Below are 25,655 nucleotides of genomic sequence, written 5' to 3'. Positions count from 1 at the left end.
TTTTCCCTTAGCTTTTCATGGAGGAACCTCAGATGTGTCTTCTCGAGGGTGATAGTTGTTGGGGGTTTATTTCAGGCTTTGACCATAAATGAAGACATAAATATACTCTGAGCTGACTAACTGGAGTTAATAATTTTATTAAGGGTAAAGCTGTCTTGTAAGTATGCATCTGGCATACAAACTGCAAATGTGTAGATTGAATAGAAATTGAATAAGCACATTTGGAAACAGAGCCAGAAAAATTTACTCCAGAATGCATTGGAGAATCCATGTAGTTTTAAATGAATTGTGGAAGAGTGTCCAGTTGAACTCTGTTTTAGTTCTCCCACGCAAAGAATAATGATGTAAGCTGACTATGAAATGTAACATGTTAGTGAGTAAACGTGGGACAATGATTCATATTTTACAACTTTCCAGCAGAGGTGAAAGGCACTTATGCTGCTGTGCAAGCAATATTTTGTTTCTAATGACTCTAAAAATTCTTCCAAGTTATATGTGTGGAAGTTTTGCAAGTTATATGTGCTAATATGGACCTGTTTGACAGACTACTAGAAATGTGAATTCAACTTCTGAATGACCTCTGACTCTTTTGGAGCCTCATGTCCAGGTACACTCACCTTTGTGTGACTGGATGAACTTCATGGATGTCACATCCCAATGCTGTGGTTGCCTGAGCACCATGGACAGAGACTGAGAAATCCAGGAAATGTTGATTCCTAAAGGAAGAAGAAATGACACCACGTGTAATCTTCCAGATCAGAGAGACCAGGAAAATTGTTAGTGTTCAGATCCTTGGCCATCAATTTGCCAAAATGGATGCCCTTCTCATGGATTTCAAAAAGTTCAGTTCCTCTTGATTAATGCCTGTTCATCACTCCCTATAGGTTTTTGATTCTCTACGGCATTGATGCTTCTCAAAAGACTTCCTCATAGTTACCTGCTTGTCAGAAACTTCTTATGGCTTCATTCTCTGTATATTCTTACTGAGATGCAGAGGAGTTTTCCTATAAATTACTCTCAAAATGCTTCTTTTATTTTGGAGGTAGCCAGATTCTTCAAGTATTATGGTTGACTAATGACTATAGCCCATATAATTATCTGTATAACAGTCTATATAATCTCTGTTGTGTTCAGATATTGTGTCAAATTCATCCTAAAGAGTTCTTAATACTACATCTTGGATTGTCTTTCAAGAGCCATAGGTTTTTTTTTCAGGCTATTAAAAGAAAATACTAGATTTTTTAAAAGTTCTTTTTATTTTGATGTGAATCTTAACTTTTTGTGTGCAGCAGGTCAAGCTTTCTTGGATAGAGAAATCATAAGTGGGTCACACAGCCCTCTTGTTTCTTCTACCATAATGCTTGCAGATCTTTTTTGAGCATTAAGATGCAAATGCCAGTATCTGGAAATCTGCAAAGTGGTAGAGTAGAATAGTGTTTTCTCAAACCTACCTTTGATACAGTTGCCAGATGATAAGCTGGGAGAGGTGCATTTCAGATACTGTGAAATACTGTGGATTCAGGTACCATGATTAACACAACTGAGATGCTTACTTCTCACCAGACCAAAAAAGAAGGAACTGCACTGAAGCATCTTTCAAAAACAAGAGGATGGTTGCTAACTGTGTGATGTTTAAAACATTTATGGTTCACCTTTCAGAACCTGTTTTTCCATCTCAGCCTTATGTCCTTCATTTGCCTGAGGCTTTGAATGACAGAAGAACCAAAGAATGATTTTAAGCTCTTGATACTTTTGTCATTAAATAACTCAGAGAGAAGATAAAGTCCACACTTGTAGCCCCAGCAAAGGGGGCCATTATGAAACAGAGATCTTGCAAACACAAGGTGAATGTGCATTGAGAGAACTGCTGTTGATCTTCCCAGTTTTGGGAGGCAAATGACATCATTTGCAAATGATCATTTTGTGTTAATAGCTTTTAATCAAGTCACTGTCAAAGCAAATCTTCCAGAACTGCAGGTTTGTATAGGAAAGTTGTTATGAAATGTATTAAAAATGTTTTCTGTGGTGAATTGTTTTTTTCTTCAGTAAAAGTTAGGTATCCTGGAGTTACAAATGAAAGCTTGTGGTATGAGTCACTGGGCGTTTGATTTGTTAGTTCTCCAACAAGGATTGATAGGAGACTCATTAAATATGTGTTAATTCTACATTTTAGGGCATCCACAGGAAATACCTTTCTTACTACATAAGTCAGCCTTGTGAACAATGGGAGAAATTGTATTTTTCTGAAGCATCAGAAAGAGTGACCTCAGCTGTGCAGATAGCGTTTTTGAGTGGGATAAGATGTATTAGTGCCATTTTGGGTTCCATAAACTTGGGCCTGTCCGTCTTAGTATAGTCACATTTGAGAGTAAGAGGTTACAATAAAAAAAGTTATTTGAATATACACTTTATAAGAAAAAACTTTTGAATTTATGGCTTTTCACAGTAAATACTGTACATGATACAATTTTTATACTCCTCAAATTAATTATAAGCTTACTACTTTTCCTGCTTCTTCATTTAATTTTTGGTTTGACTATCTTACTTCCAAAGGACGTGGTAGAGCTTTCCTCAGAACAGATGTATGTATCATGAGTGTATTTCCAGATGCAGAAAATTGTTAACTGACCATACTCTGATGATTCATAGCTCTTCCTATGGAAAATATTTTTTTATTGCCATAGCTTTGGCACTAGCGTAGTTATCAGAAACTATCAACCTAAATGGAGACTTTTCTCCTGTGGTAGGAGATGGTCTTGTTTCTATTTGTATCAAGCTTGTTATTTTGTAAGTTACTTGTGTTTGGCACTGGTAGCAGTGGTGAACATCTCTTCCTTTTCAGCACTGTGTGCCAGAGTATTGTTATGCACTTGGTGTTAGTTGGAGAGGATGATTTTCAGTGAAAATGTGTCCCACAATGTTATCTTATGATAAAGAGGTAGTTAAAACAAACAGTGTTAATGTACTGTATCTGAACTTACTGTTCATTATGTGTTTGCATTTATTTTCATGGAATTTATATACTTATATGAAAATCTCAATGTCACTGCCACAGGGCTTTCCTCCACATTACCAGTGAAGATTATGTGAACTCCTTACTTTATGATCTATTTCTTTTGAGTATTATTACTGTTTGAAATGAAAAAATTAAAATAATATTTCCTGTCCTGTCAAGAACTGACTAGTTCTTGAGCGTATGGAATGCATCGCAGTGAAGTTTAATATGAAAATTAAGGAAATAAGATGAAACATACTACTGATTATATGTTTAAAAGTATTTCAACCTTTAGAATATTTTATACCTAATCAGAAAGCCTGAAGTCTTTACTAATTCTAAACCCACTCTACTCTTACACATGACTGACATACTTCAGTAATGAGAGTAAAAACCTAACAGAGCCAGGACTTGAGTCAAAGGCTGGTAATTTTAGCTCTCTCCTGACTGCCATGATGTCATCATGAAAAAAATGACACACTGCTTCTAAAACTTAATACAAAGAGAACAGGGAAGGTCTGTGCATGAAATGGAAAAAACAAGGGCAGCAGCATCTGTGAGTACAATCAAAATTCCTGTTGGATGCTGAGGGTTTGCTGGGCAGGATAACCCCTTTTCCACAGTTTTATAGGACTCATACCAGATTTCTGTTGGCCAGTTCTTCTGACTGTAAGGGTTCATTCAGCCTGTGCCTCTCTGTTCCTCTCAGCCCTGTTCAGAGAGCTGAACTGAGATGCTGACACTGTGTGTGTGTGTGTGTGTGTGTGAGAGAGAGAGAGAGAGAGACCTAGAGCTGCATTGAGCTCTTGCTCTTTATCCACAACATGTACAGTTTGTGCTGGACCAAACACAGTCTGGCCACAATTGTCAAATGTTTCAGATTCAGAAGATCTTAGGAAACACAAAATCAAAGTAAACACATGTAGAGAAGTGAGAATTGGCTTTTACATCTAGATGGTGACAGAATATTTTGTAGTAGCTGAAGCCTTGTTTTTCTTCTAAATGTTGAGAGGAAAGAACAATGGATACTGTTCTTAGCCCTGGACTGATTGATTTCCATTGAATAGTAAAAGAGCTAGTAGTCCCTCTTCTGGAACTAGGTGAGCTCAGCCTGTGGTATAGTACGTGCCCTTTGGTTTTGTCTTGTACAACTTCTAAGCTAATTTTCTCTTGACCTGCGTGATGAGATTACTTAAAAGCGAAGCGTAGATTTTCAAGGGAAAATTTCAACGTCCGAAATTAACACAACTGACGTATAAACTTTAGAATGATGTGAACATAGTCTATTTTCTGCAAAATGAACTTGATATTTCAAAAAGTATCTTTCAAAATTTCAAAATTTTAACCTTTCCCAGTAAAGAAGGAGCTTTTGTGCCTCCCTTGTAACAGGAGTCCAAAAAAATGGAAAAAAGGATGCAATGAACAGGGCATGTAAAGGAACTCACCAAGGTGAGTTGTCTATGCATTGTGTAGATAGGTGTTCTTCACAGTGTGAATTGGAATTTTTGGAAATGGGATTGTTTTCAAATGAAAATGTTCTGTATTTGTAATTCTCTGATTCAGTGGAAGACAATTCCTTTCATTAAATGAGTGAGTATCTTAAACACAGAAAGTTTTGAAGATCATCTTAATCAGGATTTTTAGACCTCTTCCCAAAATACCTGGTTCAGCATTCAGTACTGAATGTTGTGTATTTCCCTTATGCTTGTCTGTTCAGACAGGTCCCTTCTTTTCAATTAAGTTGTTATAATCAAAGTGAGTTGTACTTATTTTTCCAATTCCTTTATTTTTTGGAGAGTAAAATAAATTAGCCTTGCATAATGCTTTATGGCAAGACTGGAATATCTATGTGAGTACTATTCTACTGGTGAATTAATTACAACCTTTTTGTCTGCTTTTGGTTTTGTTCATAAAATGGTTATAAGGGAAGAGTTTTTCAATGTTAAAGAAGGCTTAAAAATTTCTTTCTCCTATTCATTATTGCCCCCCATGCCCCATGCATGGTCAGTTTTTTCTGGATAGGGTCATGCAGTTCTCTCCTTTGTTGTTTTTATTCTCCTTGGGCACACCCTTCTGTGTTGCTCTTGGGTCAGAATCTTCTCTTACATCTATTGATCACATGAACAGGGATGTCATACTACAATTTCAAAGATCCTTCTGGTTTATGATAATGTTGTGCTATGAGAAAAAGGCAGAAGTGATGATCAATAGATGCACTAATTAAAAGGCAAAAGAGCAATGAAGTCTATTTCCGTTTAAAAAAGAAGTTTTAAATCAGACACATTTTGATATATGCCTTCTCCTCTCCAAGTCATAACTAATAGTGCTACTTTGCTGAGCATAGTGTGGATGAAGATGTCCATCTAAGACACATCTCAGCAAAATCTTTGCCATGATGTTTTTCTAAGAACAGATGTAGTACTAGACCTTGTCTGCTTCACAGGGAAATTGACACTTCTGATCTTTTGGCATTTTCTTTCCTCCACCCACCACGTGCTCTTTATTACAGACTCAAATGAAAATTCAAGAAGGAGTTTTTGAATCAAAATGTTCACAATTGACACATAAACCAAAGCCCCTAAGTGACGACACTCTTTAGCATTCTCCATAATATTAAGGCCCCATACACCAACATTTCAGGTAAAAAAATGCTTTTTGTAGCGGTCAGGAAAGCTTGGTGAGAACAACTAATCCTACACATTTAATTTTCTTTGGAGATTTTAAATGTAAACAGAAGACAACGCCATTCCATAGATCTGAATCACCCCTGTCCACACGTGGTCATTCTCCCAATACACACACATATGCTCCAGCTTGTGTTTACACTCAGATTGAAGGTGGACTTCAGGATGGCACCGTGTGTGTTAAACAATCCAGTCCTTTCTTCCCTGCTGCATGATGAGGTATTCATCAAGGTCTGTGGAGCAACTCTGCAAGGCAAGTTCTCCTACCCTTAGTCTCCAGCAGTAAGAATTGTGAAATGGTGGTAAAAGCTTGCTGTTGCGTGTTCTGAAGAGTCTCTCTTTCTGCTGACTGGAAAAGAGTCAATGCAGTCTGGCTTGCTTGCTATCTTAGCTATCTCAAGTTGAACAGCAACCAAAGCTCCTGTTTTGCAGGAATGTTTCTGTTAAAAGATAAGTTCTTGGCATATTTTGTGACTTTCTAAGAAAAAGATGGATGCTCTCCTGTATAGCTAAGTGATGAAGGTAACTAGTAAGTCTATAAAGTTAAACCCTAACCAATTCAGTTCATTTTCCATCTCAACATGAAACTCAAATACTTTCTGTTTCTGAACTACAGCTTTACATAATGAAAAAAATGTTAATATCTAAAGGCTGAAAAAACCCCAGGCACCTAAAAAGAACGAACTTTGGAATATTTTTTTGTTTAAGAAATTAGAAGAAAGCAGACTGAAGGGGCTCCATCCAAACCAAAATTATATGTTTTGAACTGTTTGTAAGAAATAACTGTCTCACTGCCTGGAGCCCTGGCAGTCTCAAACCCATGTTTGTGAGGGTGGGGGTGAAACAATGCTGCTTTCTCTTGCGAGGCCTGGCTATTAAAAAAAAGTTTGGAACTACTGATGGCGACAACCTGGAAATATGATAGCTGGTGAACCAGTTATTTCTGCTGGTGACCAAGACTCAGAAGAAAATAAGAGGATTTTGGTGATGAAATTAAAAACCTTCCACAGTTAATTGTACAGTTGTTGACATGCTCTAGGTTTTAATAAATGAAGGTGGGCTTTTTCCTGCTCTTAATAAAGTTGTAGACATTTCCTCGTTAAAAAACCCAAACCAAGCAGAACAGTTTTATCTTCATATAGTGAAATAATTCCATTTAACTTTCTATAGGGCTGGCCTTTGCTGCTCTGTCTTCAGTCCACCCAGTTTTTGGTCTATATGGCTCTTTCTTCCCTGTCATAGTTTATGCCATATTTGGAATGGGTCGTCACGTTGCAACAGGTAAGTGTCTATTTGCTAAAAACCTTTTCAAAAATAAAAAACTGGAAACTGAACTTCTTTTGTTTTAAGATCAATGGAAGGAAAATTATCTATGACTAAACATCAAACCATGGTTTTGTGCTTCTTCTCACACCTATTTTTTGTCAGTTTAAGTACTTTAAAGAGCTTCATTAAGAATATATTGGAGTTACTTCTGCCATTATAAATTAAAATTGGATTGACACTTCTTTTGTAAGTGTAAGGGCTTCTGTATTTTTACTCTGCTTTAGAAATCTGCTTCAGGCTAAGATTTTAACAAAGGCCTCTGCCAACAAGGTATATGCAAATGGGAATGAAAAATGCTTGATTACCTCTTAAATCATAGAAAACACATTACTTCTCAACTGTCTAAACCACAAATCCTGCATTTCTTAGGGGAAAAAGGCTTTTTGTGCCCATTGCTTGCTATTGTATTAAAACTGGAGACTCTCCCAGTGAGGGCTGCTGCTGTCCACACTTACAGCGTAGTTAGGTAGGTAGTGAAAGGTGCACCCTGACCACTAGGCTGGTAGTTATGAGTTACTTTTTTACCCTCAGCAGTCACAGCAGCTGCAAGAATTGAATGGCTTTGATCTCCTAATAGGCTGGTTAAGGCTCTGTTTCTGATCCCAAAGAAACCAAATTATAGGTTGAAGCTGGAAATAGTACTTGTCACACTGAACCACAAATTGTTTGCTGTGCAGGAGTTGGCACTTGGTGGCCTTTGAAGTTTGCAACTAGGATGAGACAGGCCCAGTAGTAACACACATCATAACTGGGTAAAGGGAAGCAGCCTCTGTGGCTGTCAGAAGGTTTAAGCAGGGAGGAGGAATGTTTTCATTAAGGAGGAGAAAAAGTCCTTGAAGGAGAAAAGATGGTTGTAGGTAATCACACACAAAATGAACTCTGCAGAATGTCATTGCTCTCATGTATGCAACAGTTAACAACATATTTTTGAGCACCTTTTTTGACCAATACCATTCAGTTAAATTACAAAAAAAGAAAAATCTGAACAACTATAGACGCAAACTATAGACGTCTTAGAGCAAAAGTAAAGCCAAAATTTGCTTTCCCTAGATGCACAAAAAGTATTTGAGCCTTGTGATGTCCAAAAATGATCTGTGGATGCTGTTAGTGTCCTAATGTTGTCATGAGTAAGGGACTGTACTCAGCCCATGCAAAAAGAGAAGCATTTGAAAAAAAAGTGAAAATTTAGAATTTGGAAAATTAATTTTACTTGAGTAAAATTAGTATACGTATTAAAAGTACAGATTAGTATACTTATTATAACATGAACATATATTAAAAAACTTTATTAACAAGTGTTGTCAGAAGTTTGTTGCTGGCTGACATAAATTCTAGTAATGAAAATAGATGATAAAATAGGTAAGTGCAAGCTGTTAAGTCTGATGTTTTATCCTTGGGAGAGAATGATGTTCAGAGAATGACTTGCTTAGTCCCACAGCTTCATATCTGCAGATTTCTGCATGGTCATTGGTGTGGAAACCTATTCCTTTCACAGGTGTCTATTCCAGGATTTCATTTTAATCAAAAAAGGGCAGCAAAACCTCATTTGAGGTGTTGGGCTGTGTAGGCTGAACTAGAGCGATACTGCCTGTCTCAGTTTCCCAAATGTTCCATAATTTCTTGTGGACATTGGAGACAATCTCTTCACCTGCCAGCATTTTCTGTAAGATCTGTGGTGCTCTCCATATATACCCAGGCTATAAAGGTGTCCTTTGTTAGTGAGGTCAGTCATGTTAATATGAAATGGAAAATTCATCAGTGGCCCAGTTCTGTCAGCTTTTACTCACTTTAAATGTATCTTTGAGATGGCTGATCTGCTTTAAAAGATGACTCACCTGGGCGAAAAACACCTACACATTTTCCTTGAGTGTTTTCGATATGATTGATTTTGAAGCATCCTCCGAGACAACTTCATCCATCATAATAACACCTATAGGTCTTTGATTTAAGACGGAATTTTATGTAAACTGTTTTCAAATTCAATTTTATGTAAACCAGGTTTTTTAAGTAAAAATGAGGAACAGGCTTAAAAGGAAAAAAAAAAAAAAAGCAATCTGAAAACCAAAATATTTACAGCTATCCTGTTACTTGAAGAAAATGTGGTTTTGGCCTAGATAAAAAAAGAAAATGTCATCAAAATAAACCCCTTCATGGTTTGTTGGGAAAAATTAAAGGGATTCTCATGAGAAACAGTTTGCCACTTGAAAAATGGAAAACTTGGCCAAATGAGGTGGGCAAGAAAGTGATGAAATGTGACAGGTCAAACATATGCAGGAACATTAAGGGGCTAAAAGAAAGAATTTAAAGAATTCCATGGAGAGTGTGATCAAACTGGTAGTTTAAGTTTCTTTAAATACACCAAAATCAGGACAATGAGAAGTAAACTGGTGGGATATCTTTCTGGCAGAGGTGTAACTAGGACATTCTGTGACAAGGCCACAGGATTTTCAAGTTGCCAGTGTAATTTCATTGTCATAAGGGCTCTGCAGGGAATCCTGGGAATGTCAGACCTGTTGATAATAAAAATACTGAATCATAGCATCTCAGAATCATAGGATGGCCTGGGTTGGAAGGGACCTTAAAGACCATCTAGTTCCAACACCCCTCTCATGGGCAGGGACACATTTCACTAGACCAGGTCCCATCCAACCTGGCCTTGAACACTTCCAGGGATGGGGTGAAAAAAGATTTGTATAATCAGAGTCTTTTGGAGAGGAGTTAATATGATTTCTATTAAGGAAAATCCTACCTCTCTAACCTCCAAGGGTACTGTATGAGTGTCAATAAGCACATAGAGAAAGGAAAGATTTTGAATATAAGATATCAAAATGGTCAAACAGCTACTGATAAGGTTCCACACCAAAGGTTACTAAAGAAACTGAGTTGTCCTTGTAGTAGAAGAAAGGTCCTTTTATTAATTATTAGTAGGTTAAAAGTTAAGAGGCAAAAGGCGGGACTTCATGGCCATTTGTCAGGGTGGCAGTGTTCCTGGTAGGTTTCCAAGGAATTCATGCTGGGAGTGCTGGGCCTTTATGAAGGCCATGACAAAGGTAGAACTTTGTTCCCTGGGTCCTGTAAAAGTAGAATAAAGGTGAGTTCAATGAGATGTAATTTTAAAATACTTTTAAAGTATAGATTAAATAAAACAGTACAGCAGATGGTGAACTTCTGGAACCTGCTCTCAGAGAACATTGTGGAGGGAGAAATTACAAGCAGGTTCAAATAAACCTTTGACAAATTCATGAGCTAGTCCACAAAGTCAAAAAGGGACAGGTAAGGATGTACTTTAACACAACAACTGGGGACCAGGCTCATCTGCTTTCCCTGGGTAACACCTCTGACTGTCACAGCTGCAGGCAGAGTACTCGGTAAGATGGACAATTGGTCTGACATAGTAACACATTTCTTATGCTCCTATAGCTCTTCATGAATGTGTTTGTGCTTATTAAACTATTAGAGGGTGTCCAAAGGAGGGCAACGAAGACGGTGAAGGGCCTTGAAGGGAAGCCATTAGAGGAGTGTCTGAGGTCACTTGGTCTGTTCAGCCTGGAGAAGAGGAGGCTGAGGGGAGACCTCATTGCAGTTACAACTTCCTCATGAGGGAAAGAGCTGGGGCAGACACTGATCTCTTCTCTGTGGTGACCAATGACAGGACCTGAGGTAATGGCCTGAAGTTGCGCCCTGGGAGGTTTAGGTGGGATATTAGAAAAAGGTTCTTCACCCAGAGGGTGGTTGAGCACTGGAACAGGCTCCTCTGGGGAGCACCAAGCCTGACAGAGTTCAAGAAGCATTTGGACAATGCCCTTGGGCACATGGTGTGAGTCCTGGGGATGGTCCTATGCAGGGCTAAGGGTTGGACTTTGATAATCCTTATGGGTCCCTTCCAATTCGGCATATTCTGTGATTCTGTAATTCTGTGATTTATCTGAGTGTCAGTAGATTTACTTAACTTCTCTCAGCCAGTAAATGTTCTTCTCATAATTTGCTTCCATTTATTAGAATGCTAGGTACCATGAAACGGGCTATCAGTACCATATGCTATATGTACAGCATGAATTAATTGCCCTAGAAATTTTGTTCATTAACACTTGGGATTCTCAGACAAATAGCTGTTTGGTCATGTCCAGGGTGAGTTAAAAGCATATCTGATAACTTGAAGTAGTTGTAAATTGTTGTACTTGAATCTCTTTTGTGAAGATGTCTAAATGAATGTGCTCAAAAAAATTTACATTTAATTCACCTGTATAAATGGTATTTTACAGGAGGAAATATGTGTTACATAGAAAAATTACCTTAAAAATTGTTCTTAGCATGACAGGAATTTACAAAATGGTGGTTTTACTCATAATGGCCAAGTTTTGAAAAAGAGACCATGAGTGATGAGTACAGACAGATATAAAATTATTTGTCACTAAAGTGTGGCTTTTTTTATAGGAACTTTTGCTTTAACTTCCTTAATATCTGCCAATGCAGTTGAGCGTCTTGTTCCTTCAGTCAGCACTAATTTCACCACAAACAATAATTCAGGAATTTTGGGCTTGTCGGAGTTTGAAATGCAGAGGATTGGAGTTGCAGCAGCAGTTTCGTTTCTAGGAGGAATCATTCAGGTTGGTGGAGATCACATTTTCTGTATGCTACTCGTACACTGCCTTTGTAACAGCTGTGACATTTGTAATACTTTTGTTTTTCTCACTTCTCTGAGAACAACTGATGAAAACATCTGGTCCGATGGTCATGAATGATGAAATTAATGTGTTTTAAGAATTTGCTGCTCCTTTGTTTAGATGTAGTAATTATCTGTATACATGCTCCTAGTGTGTTACTATATGAAATAAACCCACATTCAGTTAGCTCTAATATAATACTCAGTTGCTGTTGGTGCCCCTTTCCCTTCTCCTTCAGAAAAAAAAATGAATTAGTTCCTGGTAAGCACTGACATATTCCTTTGTTGCTCTTGGCTTGAAGAGAAATACTATACCATATCCAATAATTAAAAACAGTAGGGAAAGCATGTTTAAATTCTCTCTAGAGTTCACACACCCATCATTAAAATGAAATAGCAAAACAGATGTCTTCATATGATTCTCCAAAGCTTATTCAAATGATCAGAGGTCTTTTAAATTTATTCTTTTTTCTTATTCTGACTGCAAGTGCTGAGTTCCTTTATCCATTGCCAGTTGCTTAGGTCTTCAAGAAGGCTTCCCTCTTTCCTTGTAAATATTAAAATGGTGGAAATGTTCCAGCATGCAATATTGCAACACCTCCTAGGTACCTGGCCTCCTGAAAGAAACCCAACCTCCTGAACTTATTGCTTTGGATCCCTCTACCATGCAGAAGATGAGCAAAGGAGCCCAGGGCATCTCCAGTGGCATGCATGCTTGGCACGAACTGGGGCAGTCAGTAGGAAATATCAAGAAGTATGACAATTTCTGTTGTATTTTTATTATTCTTTGATTGATTACAGGATTATGACTAGTGGTAGCAGCATGAGGGAAAGCCTATGGACAATATACAAAGTAGAACTGGTGCTGATTGTGCCTGGCTGTGCATGCACACGCTGTCCCATTGCACCAGTATGTGCAGAACAGCAGTACATCTTGTACAGTGTGCTTGTAAGAGCAGAGCATGCACAGAGCTCTTCACGTGGGAGTCCTGTGCTCACAGCTTGGAAATCTCCTACATTATCCCCAGAGAGGCCAAAATGCCTCAAGCAGGAAGTTGGTGCCTGCATTAATTTGATCTAACTTCAAAATCCAATGCAGAAATTTTTTGCTTAGTGGCATTAGGTGTGTAAATCCTTTAGACCTCTTACTCTTTCCTATTGAAAAGTTCTACTTTTTCATATATCTTCGATTGCATCAGCTGACTTATCTCAGCCTATGTCCTATTTAAGCCTGATTGAAATAAGAACTACTAAATCCCCTGCCTGCACCTTCAAAGCAGGTCTGATAGGGAACTGTGCCACGTGCATGGGCTCCTCTCCCAGGTCAGTAATGTCACTTGCATTAGAGTCATATTAGCACAGCTGGTGCTTGTTGTGCTGCCACTAGTCCTTTATGTGAGTTTAATGGTTAAACTCACATAAATGGTTTAATTAAAATACTTATTTCCTAGGGAATTGCTTTGAAGCAAGTGAAAGTCTGAATCAAGGCTGCGATTAAACTGTGCCATCTTCCCAGGTGCTGTTAAGTGTGGGAATCTATGTTTCTCATCGTGATTCCAGTCTCCTGACTAACAGTTCCTGCAATTCCCAGATAAGATGACAGGGTGCATCTTGCTGTTAATGGAGAGCTAAGTCAGTGACCTGCATCTATTTATCAGATTAGACTAGAAATTAATTAATAGCCTGGAGGAAATCTATATTCTGGGACAAGAGAAATAGCGTGGTGCATTTTGGGCGATGGTTTTCCATTGAAGACATCCTAAAATACAAAAAGAAGCTGAATTGTAACTGTAGGTGGTATTTGGGGTGGAACTTCTCTGGAAAGGGAGCAGACCTGAGTATCTACTATAAGACTCATTATTCTGAAAAAACAGTCAAATTGCAGTACTCTAACAGCACAAAAAATCTAATTTCATAAAAACAACTGATGATGTGATTATTCCATACCTTGATCAGCCTCCACTTGAAGGATGAAAAGTCTCTGTCCAAAACAGCTGTTTCCTTCTGTGAAAGAGTAGGTAAAGAGCTGAATGTCCTTCACCTGAAAAAACTTGATACTATTTTTCCAGTAGCCTGGCTAAGTACTCTAATCGGTAATTAATGTCAAAGAAAAAAAAGGAAAAACATACAAAATAGTGAGTCATCTTAACAGGTCATCTTAAGAGGCATTCTGATGAGAATAAAATAGTATTATAATAGAAAATAAGTAAACCTAAAATAAAAACAGTAATTACAAAAAAAAATACAGTTAATTAACTATTTCATTTTTTAAAAGCAGAACAGAAGGAATAATGAAGATTTTTTCCTATGGTTGTGTAGCTCCTACTCTATTAAGATAAAGAGGGCATGGAAAACTAATCAAGTTAATAGAATTCTTCCCTCATACTAAATACCTCAGATGTACTGATGGGGAGAGGAACTGAGGGAACATAACAGATGCCTATGGGATAATTTTGTAATTAAAATTGGATGATGCCTTTATAACATAAGAAAAAAAAACTCAAAAAAGCTTTTGGAAAAGATTTTTTTCCCCTATTAGTATATTGTATGTGCAAGAATGCTTGCATAAATATATGTGTCTATAAAAAACCTCAGCATACTAAACTGAAATTCAACATGAAGATTTGCTGAATAAATAGAGGAAAGCGGCTTGCAGATCAAAATGAGAAAAAAATAATTTTTATCCTATGAAAAAAGTTTTATTCTCTTAAGACCACAGTGTTACAGAGTTCAGCTGTGCTGCTCTTCTGTAAGTTAGAAATAGCTGCTTATTTCATTCCAGTCTTCTACATTTTCACTGGTAAGTTTTTCAAATACTGTATTTTGAAAACTAACATGTAATTTGTTGCTGATATACAGTATTGGAAATAAAAATGTTTCTGGTTATCAGGAGAACATATTTACATGGTCTATTATCAGTTTACTTAATAACAAAGGAGTACAGTTGAATATGAAGGGTGTTTTTGTAAGGCTAATATTCTTGTCCAAAACTTTGTTTCCCTTTGGGGAATATTGTGTTGCTCTATTCTATGTTACACATATTTTTTCATGAGATTAAAACATGAATCAATTATACAGTGATAATCAAGAAAAGAGTTAATTTTTCTTTTACAGTGGAAATAACTTCTTGCAGGCTCATATTCTGTATCTTGGAAACTACAAGTAGGCTAGGTGGGAGTTCCAGTTCCCACAATTACGGTGCAGCATACTACGTGTTAGTACAGAAAGACCATACGAAGAAGACTTTTTCAGGTCCTGGAGTGTGGAAAGATCACTTTGCACACCATCAGAAGCTACCAGATACTCTCAAGACACTCATAATGAACATAAGAGTTACAATTCAGAAGAGCAAAAGCTCACAGTTAAATGTCTATTGAAACAGGCTGAAAAGAATTTTAAATTGATGACTCAGTCAAACTGAACTGTCCATGTCTGCCTGTTTTCTCCACATAGTCCACAGATGTCTTGACTTTTGCAACCTCTGACTTTGAGATAACCAACACAATGTACTAAATGAGAGTCTCACAGTCTGCAGTGTTTCCCCCAAGAGATGTTCCCCATTCCCGACCTTGTCTTTTCAGCCCATACAGCAAACCCTCAGAAAGGGTACCACCACTTTTATTTGACATAACAGTGAAAAAAACATTCCAGGCCAGTGGAGTTTTAAGAGTTTTAAAATTCATTCTGCAAAACTGAATTTGTGCAGCAGGTAATATGATATCAGCCTTTCAGTTACTGTCAACAGAAAGTTTGATATTAGTAATTTTTGAAGACCTGTTAAGTGATAAGAATTTTTACTGGCCATGAAGTTAAATTGACTACATGTTGAATGGAATTTTAATAATAATAATTTTAATAATAATAAACTGAGTGTATTGTCATGGGAAGAAAATATTGAAAGTGGACAAGAACCAAAAGGGCTCGAATTTACTTTTTGCAATTACTCATTTTTCTTCTCCTGGATAAATCCCCATTCTCTTCTGTCACGGTCGAGACAGGAGGTGACATAGTTTCAGGATACCAACTTGCTTTATTGCAACAGTACAGCTACCTTTATACAGTCCTGGGTGACACATGTACACACAACATTGGTTTACCACTTCATAACAACTCATGATTGGACACACAGCCACATTTCTTAACACAATAGGCTGACACTCCTAACAGGAAACCCACTTTGTGTCACAGTCCTACTGTCCATGGTTAACCCTCTGCCAGGTGTAAGAAGTTCCATCTTCGGTATCTCAGTTTACAGAGAGCCCAGAACCAGCTGGGCTCCCCCACACTCTTCTACTTGTTGGAGTAAAATTATAGAGCAGTAAAGAAGACAGCTGCAAGAAAAGGTTCTCTTTCTTCCATTTTGAAATTTCCTTTTTCTTTTCTATAATTTTTTTTTTAGAAATCACACTGTCCACAACTTCTGTCTAATTACCCGGTTGTATAACTTATTTCCATGATCTCTTTTCTTTTACTGTGCATTCAAGGCTACTTTCTCTCACTTTCTCTTGTGGTTTTTTTTTTTCTTTTCTCTAACAGCTCTTCATTTCATTTACATAAATTTAATCAAAAATGAATACCTAGTGAAAGCAATTTGTCTAACACAAACCACACTCATGGTTTGGATGTATTTTACATAACCCACAGTTATAAGCAAACAATAAAAAGTATGTTTGACTTTTTAGATACTATCTGTAAAGCAATCCCTTAAAATACTATATTAGATTTAAAAAAGTAAAAAACCAAAAAAATAAATCTGAGAGTGATGCTGAAGTTTCTAAGTTCAGCAATTATGACACCATTTTCCTGTAAATCACAGTCAGAACTTTCTCTGAAATACTAATAGTAACTAATACTTCTTTGTAATATTATGTAGTTCAAAGAATTATGTCTGTGGTTTTGATTCCACAGCTAAATAAACATACATCTAAATCTCTGGAAACTAAGCTATTACCCAGTTAGAAATTTCACCTTCATACAATAGAAACTGATCTTAGAAAACAAACAAAAATTCACCAGGGAAGGAAGAATTTAATTCTTATTCAACTTCACTACTGTGAGCAATGTTTTAAATATATTAGTAGGCAGACTGGTAGAACAAACAGCTAAACAAAATATCTGAAGTCAGTAATTATCAGTTTTAGGCCTGACTAACTAAATTACTACTCACTGAGGGTATAACAATAATTATCATTATTGGAGTCCAATCTTGAACAGCAATCAGTATTCCAATTGCACATAATACGGAGCAATTTACATACTATTAGTGGGAAATAGAAAAAAAAATCAGATTTAATTGCTCAGATGGAAGAGGAAATTGCTCACTAGAGATTTTTGTGGTAAAATAAAATCCACTTTGGTATTATTGTTTCTTTTGGGTACTGTGCTCATAGCTCACTGCATACAGGTGAAAAAATAAATAGCGTTCAGGCATAAAGAATGATAACATTTGGAAGTGATACTTTTAGCTTCAGAACACAAAAAAAAAAGCGCAAAGGACACTGTGATATATTCCAAAATTATGATATTTAGTATGGTAAACACAAAATAATCCTCTTAGAAAGTATTGTAACAAACAACTATGTGCCAAGAGCATGTAACTTCAGGTAGAAGAACAGCAAATGCAAAAGACCATAGAAGTAAGAAACTGCAAAACTCATTGTAAGGGGAGATAATATAAATGTAACTTAACATGGATCAGAAAAGGATTAGGTGTTACGTAAACTGCAGTAGCAGCTGTAGGCATGCAACAACTCTGTTCAAAGCGTTAACAGCTGTCGAATCTCATACCTCAGAGGACAAGAATGCTTGAAGTCTGCGATGAGGGGAGAAAACAGTTGAGCCCAATGGTACTTTAAGTATTTCTCCTGTGTTCCTATGAAGTATCTGCAGTAGTTGTAGATTCTCCTGCGGTTCAGATTCTTGGATTAGAGGTCTCGCCATGGGACTCTGCATACCACTTAATAAATTCGGTAACTGTTGGAATTACTAATGTTGGGAATCTTGATATCAACATGATGGCCATCAGTAAGCTGGACAAAGATATGACCCTTTGCCTACTCAGGACGGATAGCAGTGGAGCAGGAATGAGTCTTAACACTACCCTCACTTTTTGAGTTACTTTAATTCATTTTGCTGTGTTGAAACAATGTTTTCATGGTGTTGATTGTGCTCATGTATTTCAGCAGGAAAGAATACTAAGAGTTTCTCTGAGTCTGCTTTTGTTACTAAATTGATGTTAGTGTCTGGTAAACTAGTGGTGTGAGTAAAATAGTGCATTTAAGCCCACAGAGCTTCAGTGGATTCCTTTTTCAGCTATATTTGTCCTTCAAAGACAATCTTCAGCTCTTTTATCTTAAAATTTATTAAAAGAACCTGGGCTCGTTATCCTATCACTGAGATGCTGCATTGTATTATAACTTCTGATACTCCTGCCTTTGTCTTTCAGGTAGCAATGTTTATGCTGCAGTTGGGCAGAGCCACGTTCGTGTTAACAGAGCCAGTAATAAGCGCGATGACAACAGGAGCAGCTACACATGTTGTGACTTCACAAGTGAAGTATCTGCTGGGAATGAAAATGCCATATATATCAGGACCACTGGGATTTTTTCACGTGAGTTCAGTAAAAGAGATGGGTTACTTCATTAGCTAACATTTTATTAAATAACTATGCTATGTGCTGTATAAAAGAGTAAGAAATTGGTTATGCACGTATGTGAATGAACACAAGGTGAACCTTAATCTCTCTTTGTCTGTTTGTAAGAATGGATTTGGAAAACTTGATGAAAAAATAGCAGAAATGGGTCTTATTTTAAAAAGATACAGTAATCAGTTTCAAATATATGTGTTAAACCTGACAGTCATTGTGGTAAAAGGAAATTGACCCATGATTTGTAGACCTCCTATGCAAAATTACGCAAAATATATTACTTATTGCCTTACGACATGATAAATACAGCAACTGGATAGCTTTAAGGTAATGTTTATAAAATTCATTCAGCATTTCATACAGAAGTGTTCCCATGAGTGGTTAAGCTGCTTAAAGAATCACTATCAAAGGTATTGTCAAAAAGCAGATTTTAATATGAACTTAAGAAAGAGTGACTTTCAACAGAGTTCAATGACAAGTTTCACTCTTTTACTTATTCTATGGATGAAGCACACATAGGAAAATTGCATTATAATCAAGTTAGAATGATTTACATGGAGACTGAGGATGAAACAGGGTAAGGGTGCAAAGGATATGGATACAAAAAGATAAGGTGTGCTGAAGTGCTGAACGACATTTCATTATGGACTAACCTAGCATTTACGAAGTGATTAAATAGAACTTGCTATAATTATGACAATGACTTAATTATAGCTTCACAGTAACATTCACACCATGATCCTTTCACATTCACAGACACAGGCGAAGACATTTACATCTATGTCTGTGCATGTACAGGTACCTGTCAAAAATTCCCTTCAGTTCAGTGAAATACTGACGGCAAATACCACAGTGTTCCTCAACAGGCACGGGTTGTACCTCAAGGGGGGTGTGTGTCTGGGGTGGTGGGGTGTGTGTGGGGTGAGGGAGGGAGGGGGTTTATGTGTGTGTGTATGTGTACCAGCTCAGGCCTCATCCTAAGTGATGGTCTTTCGAGTATTGAAGACTTGAGGATTGAGGAGGGTTAAAGAGGTGCCCATGACCTCAGAGGGAGGTGCTGGCACAGCCCACTGTGGCCCGGGAGAGCTCAGACGGCCTCACTTTAGGCATCTGTGTTTAGGGTCACAAGATCATTTGCTTTAGTCATTAATCAGTTCCTATCCTGGCACTAACCCAAATTAATAGTTAATGAAATTACTCAAAAATCTGGTAACAGTGGTAACATTGCATCAGTACGTTTCCATCTGGGCCGTAACCCAGGTTGGTAACTACAGGAGTTTCCAAAACATTTGGAAATTGTTTCCAAAATTCAGGCAACAATGGTGCTGTTCCACCTGGGCTGCGGTTCAGGTAGGGAATGTCCCAAGGCTGTCAGGAAATGACTGATTATCATCTGTTCCCCACCTTGGTCGGACAGCTGATGTTGCTGCTGCAGTGTTTTCCCCACCTGTATCACGCATGAGCACCTGGCACGGTCAAGGACGCTTCACCACCCATCTGGTTTGGTCAAGGTTGAGATCATAGGGCTGGCCCAAGGGTGTGGGGTGATGCACTGCCTCAAGTATCGTGGTTACTGCCTTTGGAAAGTACATCTTGCTGGCTGAAATCTTAAAGAGCAAAAGGCATGATAACATATTCTTGATGGTAACTTATTCCAGCAAGCCCTGAGTTTAGGTGCTGTGAACATAATCCCTTGGTATAAGTAATATTAAAACAGTACTTACCAAAAAGACATTTTTCTCAAAATTAAACTTTATTTACTTGTTGAGGTGATACTTACATTGCACTGATAGCGAGACTTCATTTAGTTAGTCACTAAATTAAGACACCTTATTTAAAAGCACTGACTGCATCTTCCTGCCCTGCTATGTGCTTTATCTTTTGCTATTATTTTGGGAAATTTGTTAATGGGAAATATCTGGTAAGAAGATGTTGCTTTTTAGAATGTTTTTTCATAGTACTTTACAAATTTGTATATATAATTCATTGGAAACTTTTTGTATGGATAATTCATTGGAAAGTTTTTACAGGACCAATTTATTAATACAAATTAAGGGCATGTAATAAACACAAGTAATTTATCTTGTAGGGGCATAGCTAGAAGTGTCATAGCCATTTTTATGAATAATCAGTTGGCTTGTGAAACTATTACAAATGATTCATCCTATGTTAAATTTTTTTTCATTCTTTAAAAATCTTTTCATAAATAATTCTTAATATAAAATGTGACTAGCCTCCTTTTCATGGTGTTTCCATACTTACATATAGGAATCTTGTCATCTTGTAGACACGACTGGTGTTAAGTACCACAGCCAAAACATAATCAAAATATACATTATGAGCAATAATAAAGAACAGCAGTGATATGAAGAAATAATTCCATGTTGGTATGGTGATGATATCATAAATGAGGTCATTCAAATGCTTTAAAAGAAATCTATTCCCTTATCCCCTGTATTTTTTAATGTATCTGAAACAAGTTCTTCGCCCTTTACTTCTCTTTTGAAATCCAACCCCTTTGAACATTTTCCAAAGAAAAATTTTCCTGATTTTTTTTTAAGGTTTTAAATTGCTCTGTAGAATAGACCAAACAAAATCCATTCTATACAACTTCAAAGAATAATAAAAAAGGAACAATTTTACCACAGAAGTGTTCTAAAAGGTTGTCTGGTACCTGTTCAGATTTATGGGTTGCCTTAAGAAGGTCCAATATCTTAGCCAGAAGTACCAGATTTAGATTTTAACAATAATTTTGTTCTGTGGTGGTAGTTTTATATGAAAATTATACTAATTATGTATAAGTTTGCACATGTAACTAGAGAATGAAAGGCAAATTTGGCATGTTTCTCTGGACATGTTCTTTACTTCAAATTCTTGAAACCCAAAGACTGGTACTTTTGCTTACATTTTTCTTCTTTCTCTACTCCAAAACACCTCCCACTCACAAAACCTATTGCTTTGCCTCAGGCAGCCTTTGGGCTGGCAAACCAAGAATAAGAATGTTTAATAAAGTGTGATAGGAGAGTTGCAAGTAAAGCAAGGCAGTGAAATGGATTCTTTATAGCAAGTGAGATCATGATTAAATGAACATTGTGTATGGAGAACAAATTTAGTACACTGACCTTGAACCTATGGGTTTTTTTGTGTTTATGCATGGTTTACATAATTCCATTTTCCATGTACATGGTTTGTAACACTACAATTAAGGTGCACAGTGCAGCATCAGTTGATATTTTGCAATGGAAAAGGCAAGGTGAAGGTGAAGAAAAATGGTGAGGGAATACTACATGTGAGATCTAATTTTATAGTGGACAAGAAAAGTGTCATCAAGTTTTACTTAGCATCTGAAAACAGAAGAAAGCATCTGTATTTGCCCTTTATTTATGTATAGATATATTTCTCTTTCCACATGTTTCTGAGAAAATACAGCACCGCAAAATTAACTGCATTAAGAAACTTACTTTGCAAAATAGGGTTTTTTGTGGCTATGTTGCAAGTTTGTTGTCCTTGTGTGGTTTTGTGCACTTATCTGGAAAAAACCCCTTCACATTCCCACTATCAGCTCTTTTTTTTTCCTCCTTTTTTTCACAGTTTGTTCCTTATACAGTTCACAGTAGCTGCCTGTACATTTTTCCTCCAGTGTGATGTATTTGTCTAACAAATGCTGAAATTAAATATTTTTGAAAATGCAATGAGATTTTCCACTCTTAAAATGTATTAAGTATTTTAAATAACAAGTTCCTCTAATTCTTTTGCTTGCTTCAGCCTCTATACTCATTTTACAGCTAATCTTTTGGGGTTTCATATATCCATTTAAGAACCCCGACCCTCAGAACATTCCATTAATACATCAGAATACACATCCTTTCTAGAATAAACCATTATAATGTTCAGTATTACCCTATGAAAGTATGTGAAAATATAGGGAAATTCAGTCTGTATAAATGTGTGCAAAGCTAAAGTACTGCTTTTTTCACTTAGGTGTAAATTTGCATCGATTACCAAGAAGTTCACTGATTCCTCTTCATATTGTCAGATAGGTTCATTAAGAATCTTTACACAAAAGTAGCTATAAAAGTAAAAATACAAGAAGCAAACAGCTCAATTAATTTATTATTACTGATTAAAAAAACTTATAAAATTATATAGTGACAAATACTGCTTTTTACGCTGCAATATCAAGCTAAATTCTGCTGCATAATTTCTAAATTATTTCAGTAAGTGCATCCTCAAAATATGTGAAATACTGAATTTATAATGATGTTTGTGAATAAAACATTTGTAAATATCTGTTTTGAATCAGATGCTGGTGCTATTACATTCTTGAGCTTTAGGTACTTACATTTAGGATTTACAGTTTCACTTTGGATGAGTCCAGTAACTGAGTGGACAGAATACCATGTAAAATGTCCAGTATAAAGACATAGGTATAATATATTTTAACTACATTCATGTTAAGGGTCACATACTCTTTTCTTTCTTGTGAAAGGTCTTCACTGGTGATATCATGAATTGAGTGCTTTTAGGTTTTCAGAAAATGGTTATCCAGGAACCGAATAGTCAGTGGAAGCTCTTTAGTCTTATGTATTTACATATTACTGCCAGAATTGTTTCAGTGTATTACAGACATTTTGGGGATAGGGCTGTTGGGGCTACTGAATTCATATGGGCTATGATGTGTTGGTAGTTCCATTCTTTTTCATTTATTGGCTGATGTAGACTACATCCTGAAGAGTGTGACTTGACGAGAAACACAGAAGAATATTCTAGGCAGTTCACATAACTTTTTTTGCAAAGCCTGAAAAAACTATGGTAAAGGTTCACAAGATTTGGCTATATATTTTCAAAATTAAATGGAAGTGTCTTTTTAGTAAATTTAAAAGAACAGAAATTCTTGGAGCTTATCATACTTCTTTGTAAGTCTTCATTAAAACTGTATTTGTTCTGTTAATCTTATGCCTAACTTTGTCTAGGAAAGTTAGATTTAATGCCATGAACACAACTAATGCTGACATTTTAATAGACACACTCATTTCATAACGAGCCCACATCTCTTTGATTTTGGAAAGTAGGAATCAACCCATTTCTTCACTTTTCTTAACACTTCACCTTAGATCTAGCTCAGTCTTTGGTGAGTTTGTGGGCACAGTTTTTCAGCCTCCTTTTGTCTTAATTATTCACAGCTTCTGACTGGGCACTGAGCCAACTCCTGTGCTCTCTTGAAAATGCATTCTTGGAAAATTATAGGTACAGAGACTAGCACCAAGATGCTCAAGACACAATCCACATACTGTCTGAATACAGTGGGGCACCATGTGGTTCAAAACTGATTTAATTGCCCTTCTTCAGATTTAAGACATATATAGATAATATTACTTAACAAGTTGATTTTAAGATGTTTTCTTGGTTTCTGAGAAATGTTTGTGCTGTGTTATACTGTGGATTCTTAATTGAAAGTCCAAGGGCTAAATTTCAAAGGACTAGACTACTTTTTGCTCTTTATGAGGAAAGTTACACTTCTGTAAACACTTTTATGTTGTGGTTTTTTTCACTTTCTAGATTATGAAATTATTCTCAGAAATTATGAGCAAGGAAAAATCAGGAAGTTTTTTATCTTACTCATTCTTCAAAATGAGCATCATCCCTTCGAGGACTGACAGAATCAGAACAGTAGAACAAAACTTATCATCATATTGACCACCTTTATGCTAGAGCAGGGTTCTTTCCTAAAATACTTTTTCTAGTATGTTTTTCTGTCTGATATAAATATATGTATTTAAGCTCCATACTGTCAAACCTTGTTAGCATTATACATGTATTTGAGAATAGGTTCTTTGGGGCAGAAAATTATTAATCTTTATTTTGATAAGACTGCAAGTGTCACTTTTCATTTATTTTAGTGGTCTTCTTAGTCATAGCCAGAGAAAACACTTTTTTAAAAATATTATTATTTCAAACCTCAGTTCCTTGATGTTGTTACCCTTAATGCTGGGGTTTAAAAAGAAGTTACTTGTGAAGATGCCTAAATCTACATCCTAGATCTTAACTTCTGTTCTCCCTACAGTTTACAATTCAGAATACACAACAGTTCCCAGAATATAAATGCAAAATTCAAGGGACTGAGCCTACCTTGTTTTTTTTTTCCTTTGCAGCTTTAGCAAGCATGAGGATTGTATCCATTTTCATGGCTCACTGTTCGTCCAGGCAATAGATTATTGCTTTTGTTCATGAGGCCTGAACAAAAGTTGTAATAAGGATCTCATTATTTCTTTATTTATCAGGATAGAAGTTCCCTCTTTCTCCACCCCTTCTAACCATTTCAGCAAACTTCTAATTTTTTTCATTACTTTCTGTTAATCTGTTATCATACTGATTTATGCCTTATTTCCTGAACCCACAAATTCAGAGTAGAGCCGAAATGACAGTTCACTGTGTCATCTATGCTGATACGAAGGCAACTGCAATCTTCTGAGTCTGTTACTTACAGCATTGCATTCATCATCAGAGATTCCTGTTGCTCATCACCATTAGTTATCCTGTACCAGTTCCATATTTCTATTCCCCATGTTCCATATATTCAGTACCACATTTCCTTTCTTCATCACAGATCCAACTATATTTTTCTAATCTGCTTTACAGTATGTTGCAGAACACCTTAACCTCTGAAAAGCTGAAGGTCTCCCATTCACAGCTCCATAGCTCTGCCCCAGTCTCATCTTCCTCTCTTAACTCTGCAGTCAGCAGAAAAGGAAACAAACAGGGCTTAACAGATAACAGTAGTTAATTAAATAACCAATAACGTATGTACACAAGCTTGGCAACTAATTACTGTGTGCAGTATCTGGACCTGATCAAAGCATGCTCCATGGAGCATTGTTTGGGTAAGGGGTAAGAGCAATCAGTAGGGAAACTGAGGATGTCCCGCTGAAGTTATACAGTTACTCTGGAAAAATATTTGGATAGACCTACTCGCAGGCTGCTGAGGGTGTCCTGAAGAGGATGCTCATTTTGGAAGATTTCTGTTGCATCTCTTCCCATCCTCTACTGCATTTTTCTTTCCCTTTTCTTTCTTCCTCTTTCTCCTTGTCTTTTCTCCTCCTTTCTGTCTTTTAACATTTTTCCTCAGAAATTACTTTTATTACTAGAGTTAGTGGATGTTATATGCTATGGACACTACACCTAAACCTTTGTTCATGAAGCTTTTCTCTACACTCATTTATGTTGCTGATTTTAATGAGACTGAATAAAAAAGGAAACATATCACATTTACTGGAATTTTGTTGCTTGCTTCTGCCAACAGAAATTTGTATATTAATACAAATATTCACTGCAATTTTTTTT

The 25,655-nt window shown here is 36.6% G+C and overlaps 1 protein-coding gene across 2 annotated transcripts in view; it reads left to right on the top strand.

Annotated features, from left to right (window-relative positions):
- The window catches only part of SLC26A7 (solute carrier family 26 member 7), a 67,847-nt gene that overhangs the window by 7,732 nt on the left and 34,460 nt on the right, over window positions 1-25,655 (top strand). For both annotated transcript variants that reach the window (XM_050312483.1, XM_050312476.1), the window contains exons 2-4: window positions 6,850-6,960; window positions 11,440-11,612; window positions 18,114-18,278. In XM_050312483.1, the coding sequence (XP_050168440.1) occupies window positions 6,850-6,960; window positions 11,440-11,612; window positions 18,114-18,278 (449 nt within the window). The remainder of the gene's footprint in view (window positions 1-6,849; window positions 6,961-11,439; window positions 11,613-18,113; window positions 18,279-25,655) is intronic.

Source organism: Myiozetetes cayanensis, unplaced genomic scaffold (assembly GCF_022539395.1).
Source record: "Myiozetetes cayanensis isolate MyiCay16 unplaced genomic scaffold, myiCay2020 scf1, whole genome shotgun sequence".
Lineage (NCBI taxonomy): Eukaryota > Metazoa > Chordata > Aves > Passeriformes > Tyrannidae > Myiozetetes > Myiozetetes cayanensis.
The sequence above is the reverse complement of the archived record's forward strand: the minus strand, read 5'-3'. Positions and strand labels throughout refer to the sequence as shown.